Source organism: Dermacentor andersoni, chromosome 1, assembly GCF_023375885.2.
Source record: "Dermacentor andersoni chromosome 1, qqDerAnde1_hic_scaffold, whole genome shotgun sequence".
Classification (NCBI taxonomy): Eukaryota; Metazoa; Arthropoda; class Arachnida; order Ixodida; family Ixodidae; genus Dermacentor; species Dermacentor andersoni.
In genome coordinates this window covers 313842698-313856112 of record NC_092814.1, presented here as the reverse complement: position 1 = coordinate 313856112, position 13415 = coordinate 313842698, and the positions used below count along the sequence as shown (strand labels likewise).

Here is a 13415-nt window from a genome sequence, read left to right as displayed (position 1 = left end):
CATTCCTTTGCGTTTTATTTTCCTTTACTATCTACGCTATCCTTATCATGAGCGATGCATAGATGCGCCGCTGCCGAAAGCCCGAGATCTACAAAATCCTTCTTTCGCGAAAGTGCCGCTTATGCAAGAAGTGTGTACGCTGCGCAGTAACCTCCGCCAGATTGGATGCACTCGTTGGATGCATGTTTGTGGTTTGCCTGAGCTTTAAGTGTGTAATTGTGTCCACTTTGTAATATACTTTGAGTTTTGTTTTCTATGTAAGAAAGAAAAGGAAAGATGCGCCGCTGGTGTGGTGGTATCATGCAAGATTCCCATTCTTACGTCCCCGGTTCGATTCCCGGGCGGCGCAACGTTTCCTTTCTTATTCGCGATTCCATTCCTTTGCGTTTTATTCTCCTTTACTATCTACGCTATCCTTATCGTGAGCGATGCATAGAGGCGCCACTGCCGAAGGCCCGCGATCTACAATATCCTTGTCTCGCGAAATTGCTGCGTATGCAAGAAGTGTGTACGCTGCGCAGGAACCTCCGCCAGATTGTATGCACTTGATGGATGCATGTTTGTGGTTTGCCTGAGCTTTAAGTGTGTAATTGTGTACACTTTGTAATATACTTTGAGTTTTGTTTTCCATGTAATAAAGAGAAGGAAAATATGCGCCGCTAGTGTAGTGGTATCATGCAAGCTTCCCATTCTTGCGTCCCGGGTTCGATTCCCGGGCGGCGCAATGTTTCCTTTTTTATTCGCGATTTCATTCTTTTGCTTTTTATTCTCCTTTACTATCTACGCTATCCTTATCTGAGCGATGCACGGATGCGCCGCTGCCGAAAGCCCGCGATCTACAAAATCCTTCTTTCGCGAAATTGCTGCGTATGCAAGAAGTGTGTACGCTGCGCAGTAACCTCCGCCAGATTGGATGCACTCGTTGGATGCATGTTTGTGGTTTGCCTGAGCTTTAAGTGTGTAATTGTGTCCACTTTGTAATATACTTTTGAGTTTTGTTTTCTATGTAAGAAAGAAAAGGAAAGATGCGCCGCTGGTGTGGTGGTATCATGCAAGATTCCCATTCTTACGTCCCCGGTTCGATTCCCGGGCGGCGCAACGTTTCCTTTCTTATTCGCGATTCCATTCCTTTGCGTTTTATTCTCCTTTACTATCTACGCTATCCTTATCGTGAGCGATGCATAGAGGCGCCACTGCCGAAGGCCCGCGATCTACAATATCCTTGTCTCGCGAAATTGCTGCGTATGCAAGAAGTGTGTACGCTGCGCAGGAACCTCCGCCAGATTGTATGCACTTGATGGATGCATGTTTGTGGTTTGCCTGAGCTTTAAGTGTGTAATTGTGTACACTTTGTAATATACTTTGAGTTTTGTTTTCCATGTAATAAAGAGGAGGAAAATATGCGCCGCTAGTGTAGTGGTATCATGCAAGCTTCCCATTCTTGCGTCCCGGGTTCGATTCCCGGGCGGCGCAATGTTTCCTTTTTTATTCGCGATTTCATTCTTTTGCTTTTTATTCTCCTTTACTATCTACGCTATCCTTATCTGAGCGATGCACGGATGCGCCGCTGCCGAAAGCCCGCGATCTACAAAATCCTTCTTTCGCGAAATTGCTGCGTATGCAAGAAGTGTGTGCGCTGCGCAGGAACCTCCGCCAGATTGGATGCACTTGATGGATGCATGTTTGTGGTTTGCCTGAGCTTTAAGTGTGTAATTGTGTGCACTTTGTAATATACTTTGTGTTTTGTTTTCTATGCAATAAGGATAAGGAAACTATGCGCTGCTGGTGTAGTGGTATCATGCACGATTCCCATTCTTACGTCCCCGGTTCGATTCCCGGGCGGCGCAACGTTTCCTTTCTTATTCGCGATTCCATTCCTTTGCGTTTTATTTTCCTTTACTATCTACGCTATCCTTATCATGAGCGATGCATAGATGCGCCGCTGCCGAAAGCCCGAGATCTACAAAATCCTTCTTTCGCGAAAGTGCCGCTTATGCAAGAAGTGTGTACGCTGCGCAGTAACCTCCGCCAGATTGGATGCACTCGTTGGATGCATGTTTGTGGTTTGCCTGAGCTTTAAGTGTGTAATTGTGTCCACTTTGTAATATACTTTGAGTTTTGTTTTCTATGTAAGAAAGAAAAGGAAAGATGCGCCGCTGGTGTGGTGGTATCATGCAAGATTCCCATTCTTACGTCCCCGGTTCGATTCCCGGGCGGCGCAACGTTTCCTTTCTTATTCGCGATTCCATTCCTTTGCGTTTTATTCTCCTTTACTATCTACGCTATCCTTATCGTGAGCGATGCATAGATGCGCCGCTGCCGAAAGCCCGCGATCTACAAAATCCTTCTTTCGCGAAATTGCTGCGTATGCAAGAAATGTGTACGCTGCGCAGTAACCTCCGCCAGATTGGATGCATGTTTGTGGTTTGCCTGAGCTTTAAGTGTGTAATTGTGTCCACTTTGTAATATACCTTCAGTTTTGTTTTCCATGTAATAAGGATAAGGAAACTATGCGCCGCTGGTGTAGTGGTATCATGCAAGATTCTCATTCTTGCGTCCCAGGTTCGATTCCCGGGGGCGCAATGTTTTCTTTTTTATTCGCGATTCCATTCTTTTGCGTTTTATTCTCCTTTACTATCTACGCTATCCTTATCTGAGCGATGCACGGATGCGCCGCTGCCGAAAGCCCGCGATCTGCAAAATCCTTCTTTCGCGAAAGTGCTCTTTATGCAAGAAGTGTGTACGCTGCGCAGTAACCTCCGCCAGATTGGATGCACTCGTTGGATGCATGTTTGTGGTTTGCCTGAGTTTTAAGTGTGTAATTGTGTCCACTTTGTAATATACCTTAAGTTTCGTTTTCCATGTAATAAAGAAAAGGAAAGTATGCGCCGCTGGTGTAGTGGTATCATGCAAGATTCCCATTCTTGCGTCCCGGGTTCGATTCCCGGGCTGCGCAATGTTTCCTTTTTTATTCGCGATTCCATTCCTTTGCTTTTTGTTTTCCTTTACTGTCTATGCTATCCTTATAATGAGCGATGCACGGATGCGCCGCTGCCGAAAGCCCGCGATCTACAAAATCCTTCTTTCGCGAAAGTGCTGCTTACGCAAGAAGTGTGTACGCTGCGCAGGAACCTCCGCCAGATTGGATGCACTCGTTGGATGCATGTTTGTGGTTTGCCTGAGTTTTAAGTGTGTAATTGTGTCCACTTTGTAATATACTTTGAGTTTTGTTTTCTATGCAATAAGGATAGGGAAACTATGCGCTGCTGGTGTAGTGGTATCATGCACGATTCCCATTCTTACGTCCCCGGTTCGATTCCCGGGCGGCGCAACGTTTCCTTTCTTATTCGCGATTCCATTCCTTTGCGTTTTATTTTCCTTTACTATCTACGCTATCCTTATCATGAGCGATGCATAGATGCGCCGCTGCCGAAAGCCCGAGATCTACAAAATCCTTCTTTCGCGAAAGTGCCGCTTATGCAAGAAGTGTGTACGCTGCGCAGTAACCTCCGCCAGATTGGATGCACTCGTTGGATGCATGTTTGTGGTTTGCCTGAGCTTTAAGTGTGTAATTGTGTCCACTTTGTAATATACTTTGAGTTTTGTTTTCTATGTAAGAAAGAAAAGGAAAGATGCGCCGCTGGTGTGGTGGTATCATGCAAGATTCCCATTCTTACGTCCCCGGTTCGATTCCCGGGCGGCGCAACGTTTCCTTTCTTATTCGCGATTCCATTCCTTTGCGTTTTATTCTCCTTTACTATCTACGCTATCCTTATCATGAGCGATGCATAGATGCGCCGCTGCCGAAAGCCCGCGATCTACAAAATCCTTCTTTCGCGAAATTGCTGCGTATGCAAGAAATGTGTACGCTGCGCAGTAACCTCCGCCAGATTGGATGCACTCGTTGGATGCATGTTTGTGGTTTGCCTGAGCTTTAAGTGTGTAATTGTGTCCACTTTGTAATATACCTTCAGTTTTGTTTTCCATGTAATAAGGATAAGGAAACTATGCGCCGCTGGTGTAGTGGTATCATGCAAGATTCTCATTCTTGCGTCCCAGGTTCGATTCCCGGGGGCGCAATGTTTTCTTTTTTATTCGCGATTCCATTCTTTTGCGTTTTATTCTCCTTTACTATCTACGCTATCCTTATCTGAGCGATGCACGGATGCGCCGCTGCCGAAAGCCCGCGATCTGCAAAATCCTTCTTTCGCGAAAGTGCTCTTTATGCAAGAAGTGTGTACGCTGCGCAGTAACCTCCGCCAGATTGGATGCACTCGTTGGATGCATGTTTGTGGTTTGCCAGAGTTTTAAGTGTGCAATTGTGTCCACTTTGCAATATACTTTGAGTTTTGTTTTCTATGTAATAAAGAAAAGGAAAGATGCGCCGCTGGTGTAGTGGTATCATGCAAGATTCCCATTCTTGCGTCCCGGGATCGATTCCCCGGGCGGTGCAATGTTTCCTTTTTTATTCACGATTCCATTCCTTTGCTTCTTATTCTCCTTTACTATCTATGCTATCCTTATAATGAGCGATGCACGGATGCGCCGCTTCCGAAAGCCCGCGATCTACAAAATCCTTCTTTCGCGAAAGTGCTGCTTATGCAAGAAGTGTGTACGCTGCGCAGCAACCTCCGCCAGATTGGATGCACTCGTTGGATGCATGTTTGTTGTCTGCGTGAGTTTTAAGTGTGTAATTGTGTCCACTTTGTAATATACTTTGAGTTTTGTTTTCTATGTAATAAAGAAAAGGAACAGATGCGCCGCTGGTGTAGTGGTATCATCATTCTGCTTCCGGCTCCCGAGCTAAACGGATCGTAGGATCATGGGCTCCAATGGAGCGGCATATGCGGCTGTTAGCCGCGGCAACAGGCTTTCGATGGAGGAAGATAAGGATTTCCAGATTATTTCCAGCTACCTACAGGACGCATCGTTTTAAACACAGTTTTTTTGCACGGCGACGCTCGTGTTCGCCCATTCCGTGTGGAAGATTTCCTGGACGCGCTTCAAGCTGTTGGTATCCTCTCTGGCGTCATCGCCCTTGGAGTGTACCAAATCAACCATGTATGGGCGGTGACGATGAAGCCAGCCGAGGCTGCCCAAAAGCGGGCGGCCCTGAAGGAGCTGCAGGTGAAGGTGCGTCGCTGCCTGGTCATCGACCCCGAGGATCAACAGGTGAAGCTTCGTATCCACTGGCTTCTGCATGGGGTGGACGACGAAGACGTCAAGACCACGCTGGCCTCCTTCGGCAAATTGACGTTTCCGACAAGTGCTCGACAACCCGAGCAGTACTGCTGCAGCTGAAGACTGTAATGAAAGTTGACGACCTGCCTCACCATATCCGCGTCGCCGGTGAGCTTGCGCTTGTGGTAGCCCCAGGACGTCCCATGCAGTGCCGGCGCTGCCGGGGCTCTGGCCACGTTCGTCGTGAATGCAAGGTTCCCCGTTGCTCGCGCTGCAGGCTTTTTGGACGCAACGATGCGGACTGCGTGCGTTCCTACGCAGTAGCCGCGGGTTCGGCGGAGAGCGAGTCGTCGACGTTAGACCACGTGATGGACGTGACCGAGGCTGAGGAAGCGGCCACGGGAGCTGGAAACGGCAAAGTGGCAGCAGAAACCGGCGCGACGACCAAGCAGGCCGAAGGAGGACGGAATAATATCCCTACCCCCAAGGAACCAGCATCTACAGTCGAGAGCGTTAGGACGGCCCCGCAGGAAAATGAGAGCCACCAGCCAGCTACGGATGCAACGCACGCAGAGGCGGACGACAACGCGACCCCTGCTAGCGCCCGCGTCGAATCCGTCTCGGCACCGGTCAAGAGATCCCTGCAGCATGAGGAGAAAGTCGACGGAAAGGCCGGCGGTGACTCCGAGGCACCGCCCGCTAAGACGCTACCCGGAAGGCGCTCCACCCTCAAGCCCAAGCCGAACCTGGAGACTGACCGTAGGCTTACCCCGAAGCCGACGAAAGACGAACCCAGGCGACGGCCACCGGATGGCCACGGAGGCGTCTAGCGGTCAGCTAGACGTTAAGGTGAGCACCATGCTCCGGGCCTTCTCCCCTCCGGTTTTCATCAATAATGGCTACCAACCCGTCGCTTAGCCTCGGCACGCTAAACGTTCGAGATCTGGCCGCCAAAAGGAAACAGAATCAGGTTTACAGACTACTAGTGGACCACGACCTCGACGTTTTAGCCGTGCAAGAAACCAAGGTAGACGGCGAGGAGGAGACCCAGAGCATGGTGCAAAGGTTCACGTATAACTACTATACAGTAGTGATCCACGCCTTAGGGACTTCGGCGGCGTGTGTGTTGTTTGTGAGGAAGCTCGCTGGTCTTGTCATAGAGGGTTACTTCTCGTGCACTTCTGGTCGACTTGTCTTTTGTGACTTTAGCTATTGCAATGTCCCATGGTGCGTGACAGTGACAGTGACAAGAACTTTATTAGAGTGTCCTGAGGAACTCGATTGGGGGGACCGAAGGCTCCCCGATCAAGTTGTTGGCTACGCCCACGACGGGACAGGGAGCCCGCGACGTCGCGGAGAGTCACCTCCCATGGTGCGTGTTTTGCATTTATGCACCTAATACAGTGCAAGAGAGGGCAACTTTCTTTTTGAACCTAAAGCATCACTTCTCTGTGCAAAAAACGATAGCCTGTGTTGGGGATTTCAATTGCGTATTGAACGCCCAGGATAGGTCTACGCGACGCGTAGTTTATGACAAAAGCAGCGACATCCTGGCGCAGATAATGCACGAATTCGAATTAGAAGATATCGCTGACTGTTTTAAGGCTGACCGAGACGTGATTTACACTCACTTTCAGGGCACAAGTCACGCACGATTAGACCGTATCTATCTTTCATATGATTTAGTAGAAAAATGCCAATGCTATATACAGTTACCGCCATATCGTATTCTGACCACTGCCTAGTAAAATGCAGGGTGGGCGGCAAGAAAGAACGGAACAAATTCGTCTGGGAACTCTGGAAAATGAATGCAGAACTGCTACGGGATGAAACCTTCAACGAAAAGGTAGTGGCTGCTCTGAATTCTTTTGGAACAGACAGTTCTATGAGGCTTGGTGAGGAATGGGAGTTGCTGAAGCAAAGCATTAAAATGAAGGCAATTGGAAGAAGTAGCCTACTCCGATATCAAGAAAAGGCCAGAGAAAAGGATTTAAAATCATAATTGGAAAAATTGGCGAGGCTCGAATGCATGCAACCGGGCGCCTATCAAGAAGATATGCGCGCTGTTAAGAAGAAGCTCGAAGCGTTCGACGAAGAGCGCTTCCGAGGTGCGCTCGTGCGCGCGAGAGCAGAAAGGCTATCATGCGGGGAAACGCCAACGAAAAGAGCTATGGGACTAGAAAAAAAGCACTCGACACGTAAGCGGATTGAGGCTATCGAATATGAAGGGGTGGTATTAACGGATAATAATAATATGGGGCGTGCTTTCTTTGAGCTTTACATAAAACTTTTTTCATACAGGCCGGTCAACATGCACGATTTCAAGAATTTATTTTTGCAACGAATGCCACAGCTGTCGAGCGAAGTTAAAGAAACCTTAGAACGATCGCTAACAGAACATGAAGTGATGAAGGCCATCGAAGACCTGAATCCTGGCAAGTTGCCTGGACCTGACGGTCTTTGTGCCGCTTGGTACAAATCGTTTAAAGGCCACCTAGCTCCCATCTTAACAGCCGTTTTCAATGAAACATACGAACTGAAAATACTTCCACCATCCTTTGGCCAGTCCCATACCGTATTAATACCGAAAACAGAAGAGACCGAAAAGCTCAAGCAACTTTCCTCCTACAGACCCATAGCGCTTACTAACTGCGACTACAAAATATTGATGAAGGTGTTGGCACGACGGGTCTAGTCAGTTATTCAGGAAGTAGTCGGCCGACACCAGACGTGTGGTACTCGTGGAAGAACCATTTTCACTAATATCCATAAGATGAAGTGTGTGCTGGAGTGTTGTGACGCCATGTGCGTTGCAGAAGCGATCCTCCAGCTAGACTTAGAGGAAGCATTTGATTGTGTTTCTCACGAGATATTGCTTACCATTCTTGAACACGTTAATTTTGGCCACATAATCACTGAGGGGGTGACCATGGCGTACCGGAGCTGCGATACCAGACTTATAATTAATCAGACGTTGGGGGCCCCCATTAACGTGAAGCGCTCCGTTCGCCAGGGTTGTCCACTCAGTCCACTCCTGTTTTGTGTCTACATAGAAACGCTATGTCAGGCCATCATCGAAACTGAATATATTAAGGGCTTTTTTCTTCAATCAGCAGAGGTGAAGCTATTGGCATATGCTGACGATGTGGCTGTGTGCTGTAAAGATAAGCAGAGTGTATTGAATACCGTTGGTATCGTCAGAAAGTTTGGTAACGTCACTAACAGCTTCGTTAACTGGCAGAAATGTTTGTGGTTTTGGTATGGAAGATGGGCGCCCACACCAGACCACTTTTCGAACGTAACCTGGGTCACGACGCCAGTGAAGTACCTTGGCGTACCCCTTGATGCCTACAAGGACAGTAGCGAGTACTGGAAGGAGCGGACAAAAGAACTAAAAGAAAAAGCCGACCAATGGAACGCCTGTCACTTGTCAATATTCGCGAGAGCTACAGCGTGCAACATGTTTCTCGTGACAAAATTCTGGTACGTAATGCAGGTCCTACAGTGCTCCCGGATTAATGTGCAGAAACTGCACCGCGTGTTCGCTGTTTTCGTGTGGGCATCAAGTTGGGAGCGATGCAGCCGAGATAATCTCTTCCGGCGTGTGAAGGATGGCGGTCTGGGGTTGGCGCACCTCTCCTTGCGTCAACTGGTGAATGGGTTCTTCTTTTTTCGAGACACAAATGACCCATTTCTGCGCACCGTGATTCAAATGAGGCTGTCAAGAGCACTTCGAGAATTTGTAGTTATGGTATGTTATGCAAGTATTATTCATGTCGCGTACTAACCTACAAAAAATTCATAGAGTCCTTGCAGTGTTTATTTGGGGAGGAAGTTGGGAGCGAACTAGTCGAACTAACCTGTTTTTGTCCGTCAGAAAAGGTGGGCTTGGTGTGTCGCACCTCTTTATCAGATAAAGTGTGTCGCGTTTTATATTTTTAAGAGATCAGTGTGACCCATTTCTGCGTACAGTTATGCAAGTTTGTTTACACAATGGGGGGGGGGCACTAGCTGAATTCATCGTTTCTACAAATAAGACTGCGATGCATCGTATACAATGTTATTGGCGCGAGGTTGTTGTTGCCTTTCGCATGCTTAAGGTACGATTTTTCTTAGAATACTTGAGTACGCTAAAAAAAAGCTCTACAAGGATTTACTGGATGTTACGTTTACTCTGCCAAAGTACAGAACCATATACAGTGGAGGCTGTGGACATGACGTCTTAAAACTGGTTAAAGGAATGCCGATACGGCCGCATGTAAAATCCTTTTTTTCAAGCTCCATACAAACACTTTACCTGTAAAAACGTGGCTACAAGATAAAAGAATCATTTTACCTTGGGCAGTCAACTGCATACTATCCAATAACCAGAGACAATAGAACATGTATTTATTAAATGCTGGGATCCCATATTTCACTGGGACATCCTTCAGCGAACTATCAAAAAGGACTTGCCTATTACACCACATGGAATCCGATATTTACCAGTTGAGAATCACGGTGACATTCCCTACGACTTGATAATGGTACTCAGCCTCCATAGTATATGAAAGACTAGAATGTCGGTAAGACATGCCGACACTAACGCTCGGCCTGTAAGGGAAAATTTTATTGAACATGTAGCGTATATGCGAGAGCTTTACCGTGCCCAGCCAGAACCACCTGATTGGGTAACACTCTTTGATGATTTGATCACTTTCAGAAGGTTTTGAAATCCCTTTTCATGTTGTTTTCTGTGTTATGTAAACAGGCAATAAAGAAAAAAAAAAGCGGCTGGTGTAGTGGTATCATGCAAGATTCTTGCGTCCCTGGTTCGATTCCCGGGCGGCACAATGTTTCCCTTTTTTTTTTCGTGATTCCATTCTTTTGTTCTTCATTCTCCTTCACTATCGATCCTATCCTTATTATGATCGTTGCACGGATGCGCTGTTGGTGTAGTGGTATCATGCAAGTGGGAATAGCAACCACCAGGGTGCCCTCACTCGGCAGAAAGGTGGCGCTGAAACGACACGCGGCGCGATTCTTCTCGTAGCACGTGTGCGTGTGCTGGTGGAAAACATTTCCCTGTAACTCTGTTGTACCTACAGTCGTACGGCCGTGCTGCCCAACACAGCTTCGCTCGTTAACCACCTTCACAGGGTGAAATGGAGTTTCAATTTTTTTCAGATACATGCCGATACTTTTCCGGTAAAGCCATGTTTACAAAGTAAAAGTCTTCTTGTACTTTGGTGAGTAAATTGCTTAATTTGTAACAAACCGGAAATAATAGAGCATATTTTTCACAGTGCCATGATGCAGTATTTCTGTGGGACGCTCTACAAGGAGCTCTTCAAGAATTACCTATAAGCCCATTTGGAATCCGGTTTCTTTCGTGTGCAGATACAGGGGAGGTGCCGAGTGATATGCAAATGTGTTTTTGCATGCATAGCATATGGAATACGAGGATGGATGTCAGGCGTGCTCATTACAGGCTCACTCAGCAAGACACAATTTTTTTTTTTTTGAGTATGACATACACACCAGACTCGTTCAGAGCACAGTGTGAACCCCCAGAGTGGCTACCTGTACTCGACTAATTGGCTCCTGCGAAGCCTCTTCAAACCACATTTGTGGTACCCCATTGCGAAAGAATTTGTTACGGGGAAGCGATTGCGTTTCTAACAGCCTACGTGCTAAAGGTCATGTGACAGCACTTTTATATGTGACAATGCACTGCATATAATTGTGTTGTATACCAAGCAGGCAATAAAGAAGGGAAAAAAACGCCACTGGTGCAGTGGTATCATGCAAGATTCCCATTCTTACCTCCCGGGTTCGATTTCCGGGCGGCGCAATGTTTCTCCGTTCTCTGCGTGATGCACTTTTATTGCTCTTTTTTTTTCTACTTTAGTATCGACGTTTTAATTATTATGAGCGATGTTCCGACGTTCTTCTGGTGTAGCGAGATTCTGCTTTCGGCAGCCGAACCAAGCCCGGGACACTGAGACCAGTTTCGTGTCTTTGCCAATGATAATGCCGCAATCATAAATTGAATTTCACGCCCACCACCTTCGTTAAAGAAGATGCGCTGCTAAAACCTACGCCGAGACCAATAAATTTATTTTACAGAAGCTTTAATAAAATATGGAATAAAAAAGAACTGCAGATGAACGCTTTATAACGTTGCGAACGTTCCTCTCCTGACTTCTTTCTGTCGCAGGAACCGAACCCCTGAGGAGCCTCCATGGATTAGGAAGTGCGCCAATGTCCGCACAGCAACTGGTCTGTGGCCTAGCCGTGCGACCGACCACAGCCATCTCTTTTGGTGGCGCAAACGCCACGCTCAGCCCTGGGACCGCCACCTCAGAGTGGTGCGACTATCGTCCTACGTGGACTGAATTTAGTCGTCGACTGGATCAGCCAACTCCGACGAAGTCTTCCTGGACTCGCTCTTGGCTTTCGCCAGGGACGCGCAGCTCCAGCGACGGCTCCCCTTTCTAGTACGCGTCTCCCCTTTCTAGTCCGCCTGATAGACCACAGAAAGAACCTTTCATAAACACATTTTTATCAGCATCATATTTTGTACATTCTTCCGACATTCTTTAGGCTTTCTTACCGTTTCCCGCCCTCATTAATGCTCTGGCCATCTACATTACATATATACTTCTCTCCTTTAGTTCTACCACGTAAACCTATTTTTCAAATTACTTCGACCTATTTAATCATTCCTTTCGTTGCCGATCACACACTTAAATGACCACCTCCAAAAAAGATTATCGCCACCATCACTGCCACCAGTTATAAACTTTACTGTACGCAATATATTGTCATTCCAATACATTCACACCTACACACGTTATCCTGTGTTCGCATAGATGGCGCCGACGGGAAAGTCATGCACGCTTGCGTGCAGCGCTTTGGGTACTTTCCCTTGTGACGCGTCGCTGTTTTTTTTTTTTGTAATCATGGGGTTTTACGTGCCAAAACCACTTTCTGATTATGAGGCACGCCGTAGTGGAGGACTCCGGAAATTTCGACCACCTGGGGTTCTTCAACGTGCACCTAAACCTAAGTACACGGGTGTTTTCGCATTGCGCCCCCATCGAAATGCGGCCACCGTGGCCGGGATTCGATCCCGCGACCTCGTGTTCAGCAGCCCAACACCATAGCCACTGAGCAACCACGGCGGGTGCGTCGCTGTTTGACGGGGCTGTTGACCACTGTCTCTTACGCGTGCATCAATTGAGCCCATGAAGGAGATCGGGCATTGAAAACTGCCATTAAAGTTATTTGAGGTAAACCAAATCAATCGTCACACCGGGTAGTGAAAAAGGTGAGTACGGACTGGTTGGAACGTTCATTGTGGGTCAACATGAACCACGTGGATGCGGAATTTGACTCAGGAATTTTCTACACACTACCGCATATTTCTCTGAGTTCTTGGAACAAGCTGCAACCAAACCCGCCAACTCCTTTGCACTCCAGCATTTAGTGCTTCAGGTTGCTTTAAAGCATGTGCGAGCGATGCTTTCGATTACGGCACTCGCTACTCTGGTCAATTGTCCCTCGAAACCATAAAGACGTCTCATTGTTCGAGGCAACAAGTAGACGTCTGAGATTTCGAGGTTCCTGCCGTTGTTACCACTTTCAGATTGTTCTTTCCTTCTCGCACGCCAAGCCCAATTAGGTTGGGGCCAAAATTTTCACAGCACAGGAGTAAAACTTTCGCGAGCTGAAAGCCTCAAGGAAGTGACGAGAACAGAGAAAATGATGTGATTGGCTTCCGTCTTCCTCGCACGTACCTTTTTTTTTTCCGGATTCTCACCTGTTCTTAAAGAATTCATGAAGGTCTAAAGTGCCCATGGTCGTCTCGACGGTAAAGTTTGGAAATGTGTCCCCGAGGTTCACCATCTCGTCGAAGCCAAACGGCGGCGGGAAACCCAAAGCCAGCCAAGAAACGGTCGCACCGGGAACAGGACTTCACGCTTGGGAGCGAAACTTGCAGAGTGGTGACTGTCCTTTGTTGAGCCATGTTCGATTAGTCGCTGAAAGGAACCGACCAATCGTATACCACCTCATAATGTCGTCACGGCTCCCTGAACGCCAACGGCCATTTACTCGACCGATCGATCGCGGCTTTCCGACTATTTACCGCGTGACTTTCAAACAGAACACGAGAGCGTCTTAAAACCACATCATATATTTCCAAAGCTTAACTTTAATGTTGTTGGTGTTGCTGTTGTCGTTGTGATTGT

The 13415-nt window shown here is 47.4% G+C and overlaps 1 protein-coding gene and 6 non-coding genes across 7 annotated transcripts in view; 6 read left to right on the top strand and 1 right to left on the bottom strand.

Moving 5' to 3' along the window:
• Window positions 1–13138, bottom strand: part of LOC126548087 (peroxiredoxin-6-like) — a 150255-nt gene extending 137117 nt beyond the window's left edge. Inside the window, exon 1 of the mRNA XM_050196184.3 lies at window positions 12986–13138. Within this exon, the coding sequence (XP_050052141.1) occupies window positions 12986–13071 (86 nt within the window). The 5' untranslated portion in view covers window positions 13072–13138. The remainder of the gene's footprint in view (window positions 1–12985) is intronic.
• On the top strand, window positions 654–724 carry TRNAG-CCC (transfer RNA glycine (anticodon CCC)). The gene has a single exon. It is a non-coding gene; the product is annotated as a tRNA-Gly (tRNA).
• Window positions 1403–1473, top strand: TRNAG-CCC (transfer RNA glycine (anticodon CCC)). The gene has a single exon. It is a non-coding gene; the product is annotated as a tRNA-Gly (tRNA).
• Window positions 2512–2583, top strand: TRNAE-CUC (transfer RNA glutamic acid (anticodon CUC)). Its single transcript has one exon. It is a non-coding gene; the product is annotated as a tRNA-Glu (tRNA).
• On the top strand, window positions 2886–2956 carry TRNAG-CCC (transfer RNA glycine (anticodon CCC)). The gene has a single exon. It is a non-coding gene; the product is annotated as a tRNA-Gly (tRNA).
• TRNAE-CUC (transfer RNA glutamic acid (anticodon CUC)) lies at window positions 4009–4080 on the top strand. Its single transcript has one exon. It is a non-coding gene; the product is annotated as a tRNA-Glu (tRNA).
• TRNAG-CCC (transfer RNA glycine (anticodon CCC)) lies at window positions 4382–4453 on the top strand. The gene has a single exon. It is a non-coding gene; the product is annotated as a tRNA-Gly (tRNA).
• Window positions 13139–13415: the final 277 nt, after the last annotated feature.